The sequence below is a fragment of the Orcinus orca genome, chromosome 13 (genome assembly GCF_937001465.1).
Source record: "Orcinus orca chromosome 13, mOrcOrc1.1, whole genome shotgun sequence".
Classification (NCBI taxonomy): Eukaryota; Metazoa; Chordata; class Mammalia; order Artiodactyla; family Delphinidae; genus Orcinus; species Orcinus orca.
The window spans coordinates 52,099,731-52,115,718 of NC_064571.1; the positions used below are offsets into that span (position 1 = coordinate 52,099,731).

General features: G+C 41.1%; 1 protein-coding gene across 3 annotated transcripts in view; it reads right to left on the bottom strand.

Annotated features, from left to right (window-relative positions):
* Positions 1 to 15,343, bottom strand: part of PPP1R21 (protein phosphatase 1 regulatory subunit 21) — a 60,956-nt gene extending 45,613 nt beyond the window's left edge. The window contains exons 1-5 of one of the 3 annotated variants that reach the window (XM_033419116.2): positions 15,233 to 15,343; positions 6,581 to 6,649; positions 3,626 to 3,772; positions 1,409 to 1,510; positions 102 to 266 (exon numbers count right to left, since the gene is read on the bottom strand). In XM_033419116.2, coding sequence (XP_033275007.2) covers positions 102 to 266; positions 1,409 to 1,510; positions 3,626 to 3,772; positions 6,581 to 6,649; positions 15,233 to 15,328 — 579 coding nt within the window. In that variant the 5' untranslated portion in view covers positions 15,329 to 15,343. Of the gene's footprint in view, positions 1 to 101; positions 267 to 1,408; positions 1,511 to 3,625; positions 3,773 to 6,580; positions 6,650 to 10,913; positions 11,131 to 15,048 lie in introns of those variants that run through there. The other 2 variants (XM_004264968.4, XM_033419117.2) reach the window with 2 other exon arrangements.
* Between the last annotated feature and the right edge of the window lie 645 nt (positions 15,344 to 15,988).

Genomic DNA, 15,988 nt, shown 5'->3' on the forward strand with positions numbered 1-15,988 from the left:
GTCCTGCCTTGAACGGCTAACTTTTGTTCTATAAAGCAGGTGGATGATTTCCAAAAGCCTGGACTATTTTTTCACATGCTCTCACCAATGGCGGGCCTTACCTCTAGTTTAGCCTTGTCGTTCTGCAGCTTCTCGATGGTTTCCATGTACTTCCGGGTCAGGCCATCGACCACAGCTTGGTGCTGGGCCGCTTCCATCTCCAGAGTGGCCAGCCGACTCCTTAGCTCTGCTTCCACGTGCTTGTGCTGCTCATCAGCTTCAAAAAACTGAAAAGAAAAGATCATGGTGTCTTCTCACAACATCCCAATATATACAAATGAAGAGAAAACAACTGCAGCGACTAATCATTGAGCAACTTCCATAAGGTTCCATATGCTCACTGTGCAAAACCACGCAGGCATGAGCTCGGTGGAGCCTCAGGGCAGGTCAGAGGTGGTGTACTTGTAATCCCTCCTTTACAGATGGGGAAACAGAAGCTTCAAGGGATGACCTAACTTGTCAAATGTCTCACAGTCACAGACTGACTCCAAAGCCTGTACCTCCTTCCTCCCAGGCTCATGGATTTCTATTTTAAACCATTTCTGGCACACAGAAAACTCAACTGACCAGGGTATAACTTTTCTGTTAGGCTGACTTCTGCAATTAAATAATCAAAAATCAAACAGGTGTTACTCCTGAAGCAGGTAAGGCTCCTTTCCTTAATGAGAAGCCAGTAGTAATTAAGAATTATGAATACTTAACAGAAAATTCATGAAGTCAAAAGTTCATTTTGTAAACATTTTCAAAGACTGAGAATGCATATTTATTTTCCACTGTTTGACTATGCTCACCATTTCACACAAAAAATCAGGAGGCATAGTTGAATACACTACCCTATGACTCTTAAAATATGCTGAATGGTTTGGAGCAGACACTGATTACTCAACATTCCACAAATATTTGAGGGCCTGCCATGAGTGAGGCCCTGTCCTGAGGCTGGGCAGACAAAACCGACATGGTCTATACACTAATGAGACCTTACAGACTAACAGGGAAACAGATAAAAACCAACTAAGCTATCATAAATTAAAAAGCAAACCCTACTTATTGATAAGCCCCCATCTAAATGATCCATCCAACCACCTCCTATATAAAATGAAGAGTGCCCAGTATACTTCTTTATTGTTAACTTATGAAGTTATTCTGCTGTACTCTGAACAAGTGTATATTCAAAGCACACATCCGTATTAAAACATGAATGAGATCTAAGAAATGAATGAATGACAGTGACGTATGTACCTAAGGACCACAGGAAACATTAAAACACCCACCCATACACAAAGCACTCTATGTTGCACTGGTTTTTCCACATTGCAGATCATACAATCCATTTTTAAATTCATATGGAAAAACAGAAAGATTTTCTCACTTGTATGTGCAACCGTTCATTCTCTTCTATCTTCTTTTGCAGGTCTTCATCAAAGACACTCTTCTGCTCTTGACTCAACTGAGAAGAAGATTCTCCACTTTTCTGATGGAAAGAATAAGTTATGTCCACATAACTTTCATCCTTTAGAGAAACATCCTAAGGTACACAGATTCTCTATCACCTTAGTAGCTTGTCTCTTCTACGTGTTCACCATTCTCAAACAATCCTGCAAAAGGTATACAGTCCATCATTTAACTTTTCCTATGTGACACAAGTTGGAACTGCAAATATTGCAATGAGCAGGAAAGCTTAAAAAAGAGAGAGAAAATAACAGATAAGGCTCACTATTCTTTGCAGATGAATTCAGGAGTAGTTCTTTTGGAAGACAGAGCAGACCCAGAAAGCTAGCAATACAAATATGCTAATAAATATCATTTCAATTGATCTTTTGGTTTGGGAAATGACAGTTTTACCAATTCCATGAGTCTGAGTTGTTAAAACTCCTTTAAGAAATTAACAGCATTCACAAAAACACATTTATACAGAAGTTCACATAAATTTCTAATTTAAAAAACATAAGATAAAGCTATTATAAATAAACAGAAGGAAAAAGCTCAAAGATTATGAAAAATACTTGCCTTTTGCCTAATATTAACTTTTTCTACATAGAACAGCACTATTTAAAAGCCAATAATGAACATCTGTTTTCATGGAATACACACAGAAGTGAGACTATTCAAGGGGCAGCCTAACAATGAACTGTTCAGACATCAGTCACCACCCTCCTCTGCCTTTCTTGTGCTTCACTCCTCACTTAAAATGAAGTCATTTACTGATCCAATGTGAACCAGTGATTAGAAAGCCCTTTGAAAATGGAGCAGCTATGTAACAAACAGACAAACAAATAAACATTAAATGCGAACACAAGAGGTATGTGCACACAAGGAACACTGTTGAATGACATATTCTGGGTCCTTAGTGCTTCCAAATGTGGAAAGCTCTTATTAAAATTAATTCAGAAGTAATTATACCCAAATCTCTGCTAAAACAGCCCTGGGAGAGAATCTCACTAACCTGGGGAGCATGTTTGAAATACAGATGGCTATTCCCTCCCCAAGGGTCTTTCAGAATTTCCAGAGCATGTGTCTTTTGACAGTTTCCCAAGTGATTCTAATACATATCTGTTTTGCCCTCTCTCTTCCCCATTTATTTGAAAATTACCACTCTAGAGAATTCTTCCATGTAGGGGAAATGCATATGGAAATGTACTAACACATAATTATGTCAACTGCCCATCATATGGCAAATACAGTCCTGGGTACTTTTACATGATCCCATTTAATCCTGACAACAAACCTGAGAGTATCTTCCCCACAACTGAGGTTGCAAGGCTAAAAAAATTGCCTAAAGTCATAGAACTATAAATGGCAGACAAAGAATTCAAGCCTGGGCTCAACTCCAAAGCCAGCACTCTTCCCTCCACACCATGCTGCTTCAGAGTTACTGCGGGCCTTCTTCCCTCCAACCATTCTATTATTATTGCCTCAATCCACACAGTTGTGGGGTGCTGTTCTACAAACATGCAAGACTTTTAAAGACTCAATCACTAGCTCCTGCCCTTAAAAAAGAAGCAACTTCTAAATCACAGATTGATCAAAAGTACTGGATCATCCATCTTAGAGTAATCAGAATCTCACCTCACGACATAAAACCAGAAGGGAAAAAATCATATTTACATCTCAGGACAATAATACCAAATTGAACTCCTAAGAATAAACACCCAAAGAAAATACATCTGCAACAAACTTACAAGCCTAATGTATGAGCACTTCAACTGCTACTTTCACAGACAGCAGCTACACTTTGACAATGTTTCTCATTCTATCTGCCCTACCTTGGGTTAATGGCAACTCAGTGTAACTAAAAAATATCCATAATTTTGACCAATATGAGATACTCCCTTCACTTTTCTCAGTCACTAAATCAACCATGTGCATGTTGGCTCCTAATAAATTCTTGAAAACTCACTTCCATATGAAAATGCCTCTAATACTGGTATATATTAATAATAAATGTCTGCTTTCTTAACCCAATATCCAGGTGTAATAATGGAACTTTAGAGTATTTGGAGGTGAGGTCTTCTGTTAAAACCAGGATGGCCTGGAGATGTCTGTACCTAATGACAAGGTCACACTAACTTGCTTTTACTTGACCTACCTTGTTTTTCTTGCCTCGGGGTTCACTTAGAGCCAGCTCATCTTGAAGTAGCTCTACTCTCTTGGCAAGCTGCAGATTTCGGAATGTCAAACTATCCATTTCCTGCTGTAGTTTTCTCAGTGATTGATCCTTCATTTTCAGTTGTTCCTACATCAAAGTGAAAAGAGACCATTCCTTGTAATTTAGCCTTAACATTTAAAAATAATGGAAAAAAAAATTTTTTTCTTTCACCAAAATATAATCAAAACCTCTTGCTTTAAGGAATTCAAGTTGTATGTTTATCATTACAGTTCCTATGTTTTTAGGTCTGTTTTGTGGCAAAATCATTTTCTGGCCAAACCAAGCATATTTAAAAATAAAACTAAAGGAGTATATATACTGAAGTAACAGTCATCGACTTAGAGTAAAATACCCATAACTATGTGTTGTTATGTAATGTTCTTATACTTGTGTCTGGCAGTGAGGAGACGCAAAGTCTGAGGCTACAATTTTATAAACTTGAAAGTTTAAAGAGAACCTCAGACTCCTGATGATGCCCTTTAGTAAGCAAGAATGGAAGAAATATATTTGTATTCACTATTTCCTATAAATCCTCCTTGAATTTAAGTCAGTCAAAATGAAGTCTTTTTAATACACTTTAAATTATTCTGATTTGTCAAAGATAAAAATCAATATTATCCTACCACAAGAATAGTTTCAGATGTCTTAAAATGAAAATAGCAACAAAATCTAAACAACACATCTTCTACTGACCATTCTGTACTGTTTATACCATGGTAAGGGTAAGAAAATGGGAAACAAGAGAAATATTTAGTTTCACTCTATTTTTTAAAAAAAATATTATTCTGGGGCTTCCCTGGCGGTCCAGTGGTTAAGACTCTGTGCTTCCAGGGGGCATGGGTTCAATCCCTGGTTGCGGAATTAAGATCCCATATGCCACGCGGCGTGGCAAAAAAAAAAAAAAAAAAAAAAATTATTCTAACTATATTTTCCTTACAACGTTCTGACAACTTTGTGTTCACTGGTAATCAAACACAGATGGCCATATACTACCATATATTGAAAGATCTGTGCTTTTATTACTTTCATTGAAAAACCACTATAAAGCTAAGAGGTCAAGTTTTAATGAATAGGGGATTTAAGGATATTGAAACAGCAACCTAAAAACCAGAGGCTGGTGTCTGCCATCTATTGACATTATTTGCATGTTGAGGGCACAGCTAGAGGGATAGAATATGTGTTCATTAAAGAGAAAAACATTTTCCTTTTCTGTTGTTTGTTTAGTAAGTCCTTAATTTTTACTTGAAGTTCAATGGTAAACTTAGGCTCAGCCCATGTCCAAATTACTATATATTTCAAATTATAGAAATTCAAATCAATGAATGCTTACTGTACCTAACAACTCATTGAAGAGACAAACCCAATATAATCAAATGCCTACTCTAACAGAGACATCCTAACATTCCCATTGAGCAAACTGGCAAACTGTCATTCTCACTATAATTTTAATGACCACTGTGATGAATAGTAAAACATAAAGTAATTTCTTTACATCCTTATAATTAGTTAATCACTAGTTGACTAATGTTCCAACTCCATTAACCAATCAGTAATTTCAGAAGACATCCATCCCAATCTCTCTGTAAACCCTAGTTTCTGCAATGAGGACGATAATAGTGGCGTCTGCCCTCACAGAGCTGTTGTGAAAACTGAGATAATGGATGTAATGTGTTAGCGTAATGCCTGACACACAGTGGGTGCTCAATAAATAGAGCCTGCTATTGCCACCATGGCCATTATCACAGGGTTAATTGAACACAACCAGCAACAGGAGGGTGTCAAACACCAGAGTGGGCTACTAAGACGAGCTAGGAAATACCTTCCCCAGTAATAGGTTTTAAACATCATGAGGAGAGATAATAATCATTTCTTCAGTGATTTAGGCAAAATAATAACTTGGCTAACATATCCTGACTTTAAAGCTTATTTTTAATCGTCTCAGCTTGGGCGCAGAGAGCTTTGGAAGTATGGGTAAGATGCTCTGAACTATCTCAGCCCTGAGTCTGTGGAACAGCACCTGAGGAGGTAGTGCCCTCAAGACACAGATTTCTCTAGTGGAGGATCCAACACCAGCCACGTGAAAGGACGTATCTCTGGGTCTTGGAGACCTGAGTGGAAATTCTCAGGATATGTCACTGGTTGGGGCCTACTCCAGAAAGAGAGAAGAGTAAAGGGAATCTTAAGCCCTTTTCTCTAAAGAGGAAGCAAGGGAGAGAGCGAAAGAATGAAGTAGGCAGTATTAACTGAAGCTTGGCCAAGAAGGAATCCATATCCTCGAATTAATTTTTCCAATTAAAAATATCACTAAGCAGTACTTATTATATGCCTACTAAAATGAGGTAGAAACATATTCCTGCAACTCCCACCATATTTCTCCTCTCAGTTAAAGGTGCTGATGGTAAGATGTATCACTCAAACAGTCCTCATTAACACAGGTTATTACTATTAAACAGCTCGACCTCAAAGCAAGATTGATGGACTAAATGATTCACACTTTCAAATCCATTTAGTAGGGGACAACCATCGGCTGAATGCTTGGCATATAAACATGAATATGACACAGACCCACAGAGTGCTATCAGATGAAGCCAGAGAAGAAGCCCCATTAATCCTGATGAATTTAGCTATGAGAGAAGCAAGATATGAGAGAAATGCATTACACACAGTCCAATAATACATTTTTGTAATTTCTAGCTAAGGAAGTCAAAGCACATCACATTCATACCTAAGCAAGTAGGAAAGTTAAACACAAAAAAACTCTATTACCCTCCCCTATTCCTAGTGAGTCACTGTCAGAGTTGGGAATTTAACCCAGAAAACTGAGCTGAATTCCCTGCTGTGAGCTTCACCAAACACTAACCTAACCCTCACAACACAAAATACCCTGTAGCCTACCTTTAAAGCAGCAGAATTTGCTTGTTCATCCACGACACCTTTTTTCAAGACCTGATTCTGAGCCCGAAGCTGAAAACAGAGGAGGTAATAATTAATTTTTAATATAAAGCAATCACTTATAGCAAGGAAATCACTTACCATAACTTTACAGGAATCAGTACGCTGAGTAACTATCTGCTCACATATATATGAGAACAAGAATATTAGCCCGGAAGAGAATAGTAGAGATCATCAGTCTGCCATTTTACAAATAAGGACACAGAGGCTGAGCTGCCCAATGACATAAAACTAATCAATGCAAAATTGAGACTAAAAGCCAGGTCTCTCGACTTCCCGTACATGGTTCTTTCTATGAAACCAATCACCTCCCTAAATAAAAACTAATACAATAGATAATAGGGTACTGAGTATGTCATTTTCCTTGAAACTCTGACACACCATTCATCTGTAAAATACATACAACTGGACTGATTATGGAATAAGAATTCAACAGAAAATCAAAATATAGGGCGTCAACATACCCAGCAGTACACTGTGCCTAATATTAGTCATGCAAATATCATCGCCCGCAATAGCCTCAGGAATGGAGGACTTTTAATCAGGCATCAGTGGAAGCAGTGTACAAAAGCAACTAAGAAGCTCAGTTTAGAAATTGATAATAATAGCAGCTAGCATTTGAATGCTCCGTTACATACCAGGCACTGTCCTAAATACTTTACATACACTACCTCATTAATCCTCACAACCCTATGAAATAGGTGCTATAATTATCGCCATTTTACAGATGAAACCAAGGTACAGAGAAGTTCAGTGGCAATGCTGAGATTCAGACAGCAGCAGTTTTGACTCCAGGCATAATGTCATTAGACAATATTGGCTACTATTTTATAAAGCTACATATAAATGAGAAAAGTAGTGGGCTGGAGAGGTGACAGAAGCCTTTGAAGGGGTAGGACTTGGGCTTCTTTCACAGTTTTTTTTTTTTTTAAATTGAGGTCTAACTTTATTTTAAATAAAATATACAAAACAGAAATTATACAGCTTGATGAATTTCTACTTAGGTATACATCTGTATCACCACCACCAGCAGGGTTTTGAAAGATAAACCTTCTGTAGTTATCAGCAAGCACAACACAGAGCATGTGAGTATAAATATACCAGCCCAGTGTAGCTGAAGCAAAAGGGTTACAGACTAATTTTCTGAGGACTCAGTACAGAGACCATGATAGACCAGGTTCTTCTCTGAGAAACTAAATGAATGGGAGAATTTTATCTATGAGCTTAAAAAAAAAATCTACTTCTAGTTCTGCATAGCTCACATCTGTCTCCTGAGAACAGAAATGACTTTTTTCTATGCCAGAAGAGTACGAATATTTGAATATTTATGAATTATCTATGATTGTTTTTGTGTGACAATGACATTAGAGATGAGTAGATGCAACAGAAACCATATGGCCCCAAGCCTAAAATATTTGCTATTAGGCTCTTTACACTCCGCTCTAGAAGTTCAGAAGAGAGAAATAAATCCCACTTTAATGTTGACTTCCATTGTGTAGTATTTTACCTTTTAAGCAATATCAACATATTCTTGGATAATGTGCTACCTAGGTAAGAGAATTCAAGAAATACTTTCAAATCCATATAGCCAAAGGACAGCGATACTACTTCAGTCTTTAGGTTTCATTTCATACCCCTGTTCTAACTTTGCTCTCTGATCTTCTTTGTGTGGTATTTAGAAGGTCCTAATGACTGCCTCAAGGACTAGGGATGAAGCTTGAAATCTGCTAAACTGACAATTTTCTGTAGGACCAGAACTACATCAGTTTTCAAACAAATAAAAAAACCTCACCTTTAATTTTTAAGGCACACTTATAAGCTACATAAAGCAAACTGAACAGCCTATTGTGTCATAAAAGCAAAATTAAAGTTTTCAAATTACTGCTGTTTGGAACTTAATCTGATTATAATGAAAAATGATTTCGATTTTCCTTTGGAAAATATTGTTTGCTAAATTGGTAACAATTCAAACACAGTTTCAATGGAAACATTCAACAGAAAATGCAGCTTTTAGAAGTATTTATCGAAAATCCCTTTCTATTGTTTGGTAGGTAGAAAAGGATAAGCTTGGCCTACTCCACTGCCTTGTTACCTGCACTTGGCATTTGGCATCTTCCTGCATTTCAGCATCACTACTGCCACATCTCTGCATTACTGACCAGCATCTTGTCAAATGCAGATGCTGCTGTGACCAGTCTGGTCTTTTAGAATCTTATCTTTCTCCTCACCAGCACTCACCACAGTGGGAGGCAAATGCAGTGTTTGTTTCAGAAAGTTACCAATGGTCACTAATGCCTCTAGGAGACTAGTGTGGAGACTCCAGTGGATGTGGATGTAACTGAGAAACAATTGCCTGAAGTCTCCACTAGGACAGAAAAATTCTCCAGAAGGACAGAAAAATTCTCCAGAAGGTGACATAGCCTATTTCTAGTAGCTGTGCCATGTACTTTTGTTCCATTCAGTAGAGAAATGGTCCTCTGAATCCCAACTCAGAAACCCTTAGTCCTTTTCAAACCTCATTTTTCATTGTGTTGTAATCTTTTGATTAGCTTTACCTTTACTCTGAAAACACAGCCTTTTCTCATTTTTACCAACCAAACTCCAACTGTTCTTCTAGAGCCTACTTCCTACTCTGGTCCTACTTCTTCCATAAATTTTCCCTAACCATTCTCTATAGTGCCCCTATGGTCCACAGTGACCTTGCCCTCAGTTCCCTGGGCACTTGCTAGTAACAAGACATCTCTTATTTAAACTGTTCAGTTTTAATTTTACTTTTTAAAGCAGTACATTTTATGTTTACTAATTTATGTATGATTTCTATACTCAAGTCCCATCTGCCAATTAAACTGTCCTTCACAATAGAGACTACAATATACTTCCTTGTATCTCCTGCATACAATGAAAGATCAATGCTATGGATAGAGAAGGCACTCAATAAATTTTTAGTTAATTAATCAAATTAAGTGCTGTAAATAAAAGGTGTTTAAATGCAACACATTAAACAACTGTAAGAGATAGCTAGAATCTTCTGTGTTAGAATCACTCTTACATAACTGTTTCCATACAGTGGACATTCTGACATTTATACACGTTTTATGACCCTATAAAACAAATCTTTAGATGTATAGCTTTTCTCCATTACAAAGTAATGTATGCAACAGATAACCTGAAGCCCATCCCTAAGCCTCACCAAAACCCTGATTTCAGCACACCTGAGTCATCTGCAAACCACAGCTTCAGCATCTCTGGCCTGGACGATCCTTAAAAACACTCCCAGTTCTAACATTTTAGGTATTCTACAGTGCTGGAATACCACTTAGTCTTTCTCTCTGCCTACTAACTTGCTCCTCACTGTGGAAAAGGATAAAGTAACTGAAGGCTACATACTATGTACTAATGGCTGGGGTCATTTTGTCACTGAGTTGGGAGGAAAACCTTTTTTCAGAGCTGCCCTCAAACGAGACCCTTTCTCTAGCTCCTGCTCTCATGCGAGGAAATTCATTAGGATGAAACCCCCACTCCCAATCCTGTAATCTAGCTGCCTCACCAGGGACTGGTTGGAAATTCAGCTGAATTGAAGACGGAGAGTAGGACACCCCTTGTCTTTCTAAAGCCTTGCTATTCAAAGTATGGTCTGCAGACAGCTGCAGCAGCATCACCTAGGAGCAGAATCTCAGGCCCCACCCCAGACCTACTGAGGAAGGATCTGCAGTTTAACAGGTCTTCAGGCGAGTCACATAGACACTTACGTTTGTGATGATCTAGGGGCTAAGCTAGCACAGCTCAACAGGGTAGCCATATCCACATGTGCCTATTTAAACTTAAATTACGTAAATAAAATCCAAAATTCATTTCCTCAGCTCAGCTAGCCACATCTCAAGTACTCAATAGCCCCACATGCTAGTGGTCACCCTACTGGACAGCAAATATGCAGAACGTTCTCATTCTCCTGAAAGTTCCATTGGATAGCACTGAACACAGACCGTTTTCCAATCCACCTTTAGTAGTGAACCCTACACATCAGGGAAGAAAAAAGCTGATACTCCATTTTAATCCAATCCAGCCCCAGAGTCTTTCTCTCACAAGAGAGGGCGATCAATCAGGTTCAGCCAAGCCCTGCTATCTGGAACGCAAACACACCAAATCGAGACTGATCCTTTCCCAAAATGAGCATCTCTAAGAGTATAAGTCTAAAAAGTTTCAAAAGGCAATCTCCTTTGTAATTAAAGAAGCATCAATTGCAAAGTCAACTGTTAGAGAAATAATGGATGTTTACCTTTCCCATTGGCTTTTTTTTTTTGCCAGTATCACGTTGTTTTGATTACTGTAGGGTTTTTTTTTTACTATTTATTTATTTACTTGGCTGTGCCAGGTCTTAGTTGTGGCACATGGGATCTTCGTTGCCGCGTGCAGGATCTTCCTTGCGGCACTCGGGATCTTTAGTTGCAGCATGTGGGATCTAGTTCCCTGGCCAGGGATCGAACCCGGGCCACCTGCATTGGGAGCGGGGAGTCTTACTCACTGGACCATCAGGGAAGTCCCCCCATTGGCTTTTATTGCCTTGAAAAGAGCTTTAAAAAGATCATCTGAGCAAAAGCTACTATACTGATACCATTTCCTGAGCAATGATTCTGGTATGCATCCAAACGACTGGAGAGGTTTGTTACAACACAGACTGCTGGGTCTGACCACCAGTTTCAGATTCAGTAAGTCCTGGGTAGACCTAAGAATTTGTATTTCTAACCCATTCCCAGCCACTGATGACGCTGATCCAGGGTCTACACTTTGAGAACCCAGAGTAACACAAACACTGGAAAGATCAGAACTTCAAACTTGCCTACACGTTAACATGGCGCCAGGCAAGAGTGCAGAAGCCGATTCAGAGAAAGCAGGCTGAAATCAAATGAGCCAGGACTGCATGCTCTCAGCCTCATCTCCAGAATGAGATATACCAGAGCATCAGAAGCAGAGCAGGCCGTGGAAGAAACACCAAGTAAGAAATAGTCTTTGAAAAATGAGGGCTTGATTAACTTTCCCTCACGTCTCAAAGGGGCAGCCTCTGTCTATTACCTATTAACTTCATAGACCTCTGAAAACCAGCCTCTACATACCATTCGCCTCCCCCAAACTCTGTTAAACCAGAAATGTTTAAAGCCTCCAGTGATCGCCTAATTGCCCAAACCAGAGGGTCTTAATCTCCACTTTTACTGACCTTTCCATAGCACTGTTTCAGCAACCTGTCCACCTCAGAAATTCTCACCTGCTTCGGCCTCCATGGTTCACCTTTTATCTAACGAAACTCTCAGTCTCTTTAATGGGAGCTCCTCATACTGCTTTTTTCCTTCTCAGGGGGAAAAAAGATGATGATAGAAGTTACAAAGGAAGAAATGGGCCCCTCCCGGAACACAGGCCAAGATCTGCATTAAGTAAGAATGAGAAGATTCTGCAAATGTCCTTGGTTTAGGGATCATGCTTGCTGCTCTCTTGATTTGCAGGCCTCCTTCTACATACTAAAAGGAAATCGTTTTTCTTTGTATCCTAAATAAGGAAAAAGAAAGATGTAACTGGATTTCAACATCAGCCCACAATTTCTGCACCGGGGAGTCTATCAAAAAGGTAGAATACCCCCTTCCATAGGCACAGGGCTGAAGGTATCGATAGCATAGATCTTATCTAGAAATTGCTTGGCACTAGAACTGACAGGCAATAAAAAGCACATGAAATCTTTTGACCAATCCGTGTTCTCACATTCTGAAATTTCCATCACACTGCAATTAAAAGGATGAAAAATGGTCTGGCCCAATATGGGAGATAACCTGAAGTCTGGCAGACCTCCTATAGTCTCCTCAGCATTTCCTCCTACTGTCACATCCTTCCCACAGGTGTTCCCCAAAGAATCTACCTAAAGTGATTAACTCTCAAAGTTCAACTATTGTCTTTATAGGAACTATTGTCTTTATGGGAATTATTACAAAAGCTTTGGCCTTTGTCCTGACTTTCAGCCAGTCCCTCTCCACTAGAAATTTTCAGCAATTACCCCAACATCATCTCAAGCTACTATGTGAATAAGATAGCTTCAATGTACCTTCCAACCATAAATACTATGATTGCACCTAAACTTCGCTCCAAACTGGCTCACCTTTCTGCCCACCTTCCTCTGCCAGTGGCAGTGGTGTTCCCTCAGAGCAGTCCATGGGTCACCTTCAGGGTCAACTCTCAGTCTTCCCTCACTCATCACGTCCCACAGAATGAATGAGACACAAGGATGACTACCTCGACACCTTTATATCCTTCATAAGGTTGCTGCTATGTGTAAAGCAGGCACACAAAAAAGAGGTAAACTAAACCATATTTTTTAACCATAATTCCTAAATCTAAGCCCCCCTCTCCATCTCAACAGCCACAAAACTTTATTTAATCCTACGTTACACTCCGCAAATTATTCAAAGAGCCTATAGTCTGGTCTTCTTTTCACCAATCTTTCCCCATTTCAGTCCATCCTCCACACAGCTACCAGTTTTCTTTCCAAAAGCAATGTCACTCTCCTGTTCGAAAACCTTTAACGTCTCTCCATTACTCAAAGTTCAAACTTTTTGACAACCACAACCCTTCATGATCGGGTCCAAATTATCCCTCCAACCATATTTCACCACTCTCTGTCGTGTATCTGAACATGCCTTCATGTCAGCAAACAGAGACTGTCTCCTTTGCCTGGAGTACTACCATCCATCCCTTCCTCCCTATTCCCTACTCCCCAATCTAAGTAACTTCTACCCTTACCCGCCATTTCTTCTGTGCTCCCACTGAGCTAACACTTGTCATCCTGTATCATAATTATGTACAACAGTTGAACATTCTATTAAAGGGTTCTCCTTAAGGTGGAACTCTGCCTCACTCAACAGGGCCCGGCACATTGTTCACAGGTGGCACTAATTGTCTGCTCAACAAAAGAGCTTACAAATCCAAAATAATAAAATCTTTCAAAGTTTTTATTACTTCTGGGAGGCTATACAATTATTTCAGCAATGCAACCACTGTGCAAAATATTTCTGGAAACTCTTCTGCCATTTGGAATTGCCTTGTGAGCTTGTTTACTCTCCAGAAGAGAAAATCAGTCCCCTTACTTTATACTCATGAAACATTTTCACCCAAAAATAGTAGAGCCAAGTTTGAGTACTGTCATCCTCCACCCACCACACTTCATCACATGGATTTGTTCCAAATAAGTTCTGGCCCTTTCAAACAAAAAAATATTCCTTCAAAGGATAAAAACTTGCCATCACTAACATCATGCCACAGGCCCTTAAGGCAAATTCAAATGGAAACACAAGAAGTTTTGCCAATGGTAGCACCCATGGAATAAGTGTAGCATCCCAAAAGGCTCCCATTTGACGGTCAAAAGACTTACGTGTGTATGTTTAGGCACAGGTTTTATTTTTCAAAGAATATTTCATTTTGCCCTGCTGCATATTTGTTACATGAAATTTTAAAATGTGTCTCAGTTTCTCCAAACTGTAAAAAAGGGACTAAGTCTTCCAGTTGCTCCCATGAATACCAAGATCATTGAAAACGAAGTTTAATGACTAATGAATCAATTTCCAAAACTGTAAGATTCTGCTTTCAGTACTTCATTAGAATATTCTTGAGGCAGAACCACCCTACCCATTAAAGCAGCACCACCCTTCTCCGAGAAAAGGGTTCCATCGTTTAAAATACTGATGCCATAAATACAACAAAGGGACAGGTCCCTACTTTGCTTAATTCAACATGTATTGAGCACCTGCTGGGTGCTCTTCCCCAGTCCAGGTGATCCAAGAAACAGAGAGATAAAAGGACACAGCCCTAGCACTCAAGCTTTCAAACTCATTTTCAGACAACATCTTGCCAAAGCACTGAACCCATTCATAACCACCCATCTCTGGTGAAGCAGTTTACACGTATGACTCTATTTACACTCCTGACTTGACTGGGGGCAGATAAATCTCTTTATCCTCATATCATCCCTGTGGGAAAGGAGAAAACTTGATCCTTCCCATTGCTGGGCTGGGAAAATTGAGGAAGCAGCCGTAGAGGGATGGTCCTCACCTTTCCCCGTCCCCTCCCGACCAGCACCAGAGGCGGAAACCAGGATTTCTGACATCCCAGTCCAAGCCCGCTAGTTCAGTGAGAAGGAAGAATCAAACTCCTGCTCCTTCCCGCAGAAACGCACACGGACCCAGACACCGCCCGGCCCCATCTCCTGAGAGCTGCAGGTGAAGGCACGGTAATGGTGGACAGAAGAGGCGGAGGAGAGAGAAGGGGCGCGCTCACGTTCCCCCCTCCGCCGTCCCCCTGTGTCCGGACAAGTCGCTGCCAAGGCAACCCGAGGCCGCAGGGCCGGGGACCCCCTACTCCCCGCATACGACGGGTACCTTCGAATACTCCTGAGCCAGCTTCTGGTATTTCCCCTGCAACTCTGCCGAGGCCATGGCCTCCCCCGCCCCGTCCAGGCCAGGATGCCCAGGCCGCTCAGCCCCGCCCCCTCGCCCCCAACCCCAGACACGCTGCCTGGTACGGTTCCGCCAGAGCCTGCCCGCTCTGCCACCACCGCCGCACCTCCTCCTCCACTTCCGGGTTCGCCCGGTGAGAGGAAGGCGGAGTGGGGCCGGGGGCGGAGCGACCACCGGGGGCGGGGCAACGTCTTGACATCATGGCCCCCACCCTTCCGCGCCCGAGCACGTGCGCGCGCAGGCTCCCCGGCGCTCCTGGGCTCTGCCTCTGGGACTGGGGGGCGCCATCTTGACGCATGGTCCAAGATGGCGGCCTAGAACAGGGAAGGAGAGAATGAAAAGGGGAAGAGAATGAGAGCCCACAGAATGGGCGGGGGACGGTGGAGAGGGGCGGTGGTTGTGAAGAACCGAGGACCGGAAGAAGAAACATTCTAAGCGCATCAAGAATTCTGGCCGGACACACCGCCCTCCCCCGCTGGTTCCCATGGCAACCGTCTGGCGTTTGATGGTTACGTCTTTCAGAAGGTGCACTGAGAGAAAGACCTCTATATTCCGCTACCTCGTTTTCCGGATATGGTAGCCCCGGACATGCCCTGCATTGTAAACTCTCAGACCTCCCCCAAATTTATAACGCTCGCTGCTGCCACCCTCCCCTGCTCCAGACCAGACAAACCTCCATTGTCTTATATTTTGACACTGAGATGTCTTTGTGTCCATTCTCTACCCACTCCATTCGCCCACCCCTGCCACCATACGGGGACTACATCAGAGCCTTTTCTCAGTGGACTGGGAAACAAACCTTTAGGAAATTTCAGGGAATGACCCCTGCCGCTCAGGCAGAGAGAGTGGACGTTAAGGACAA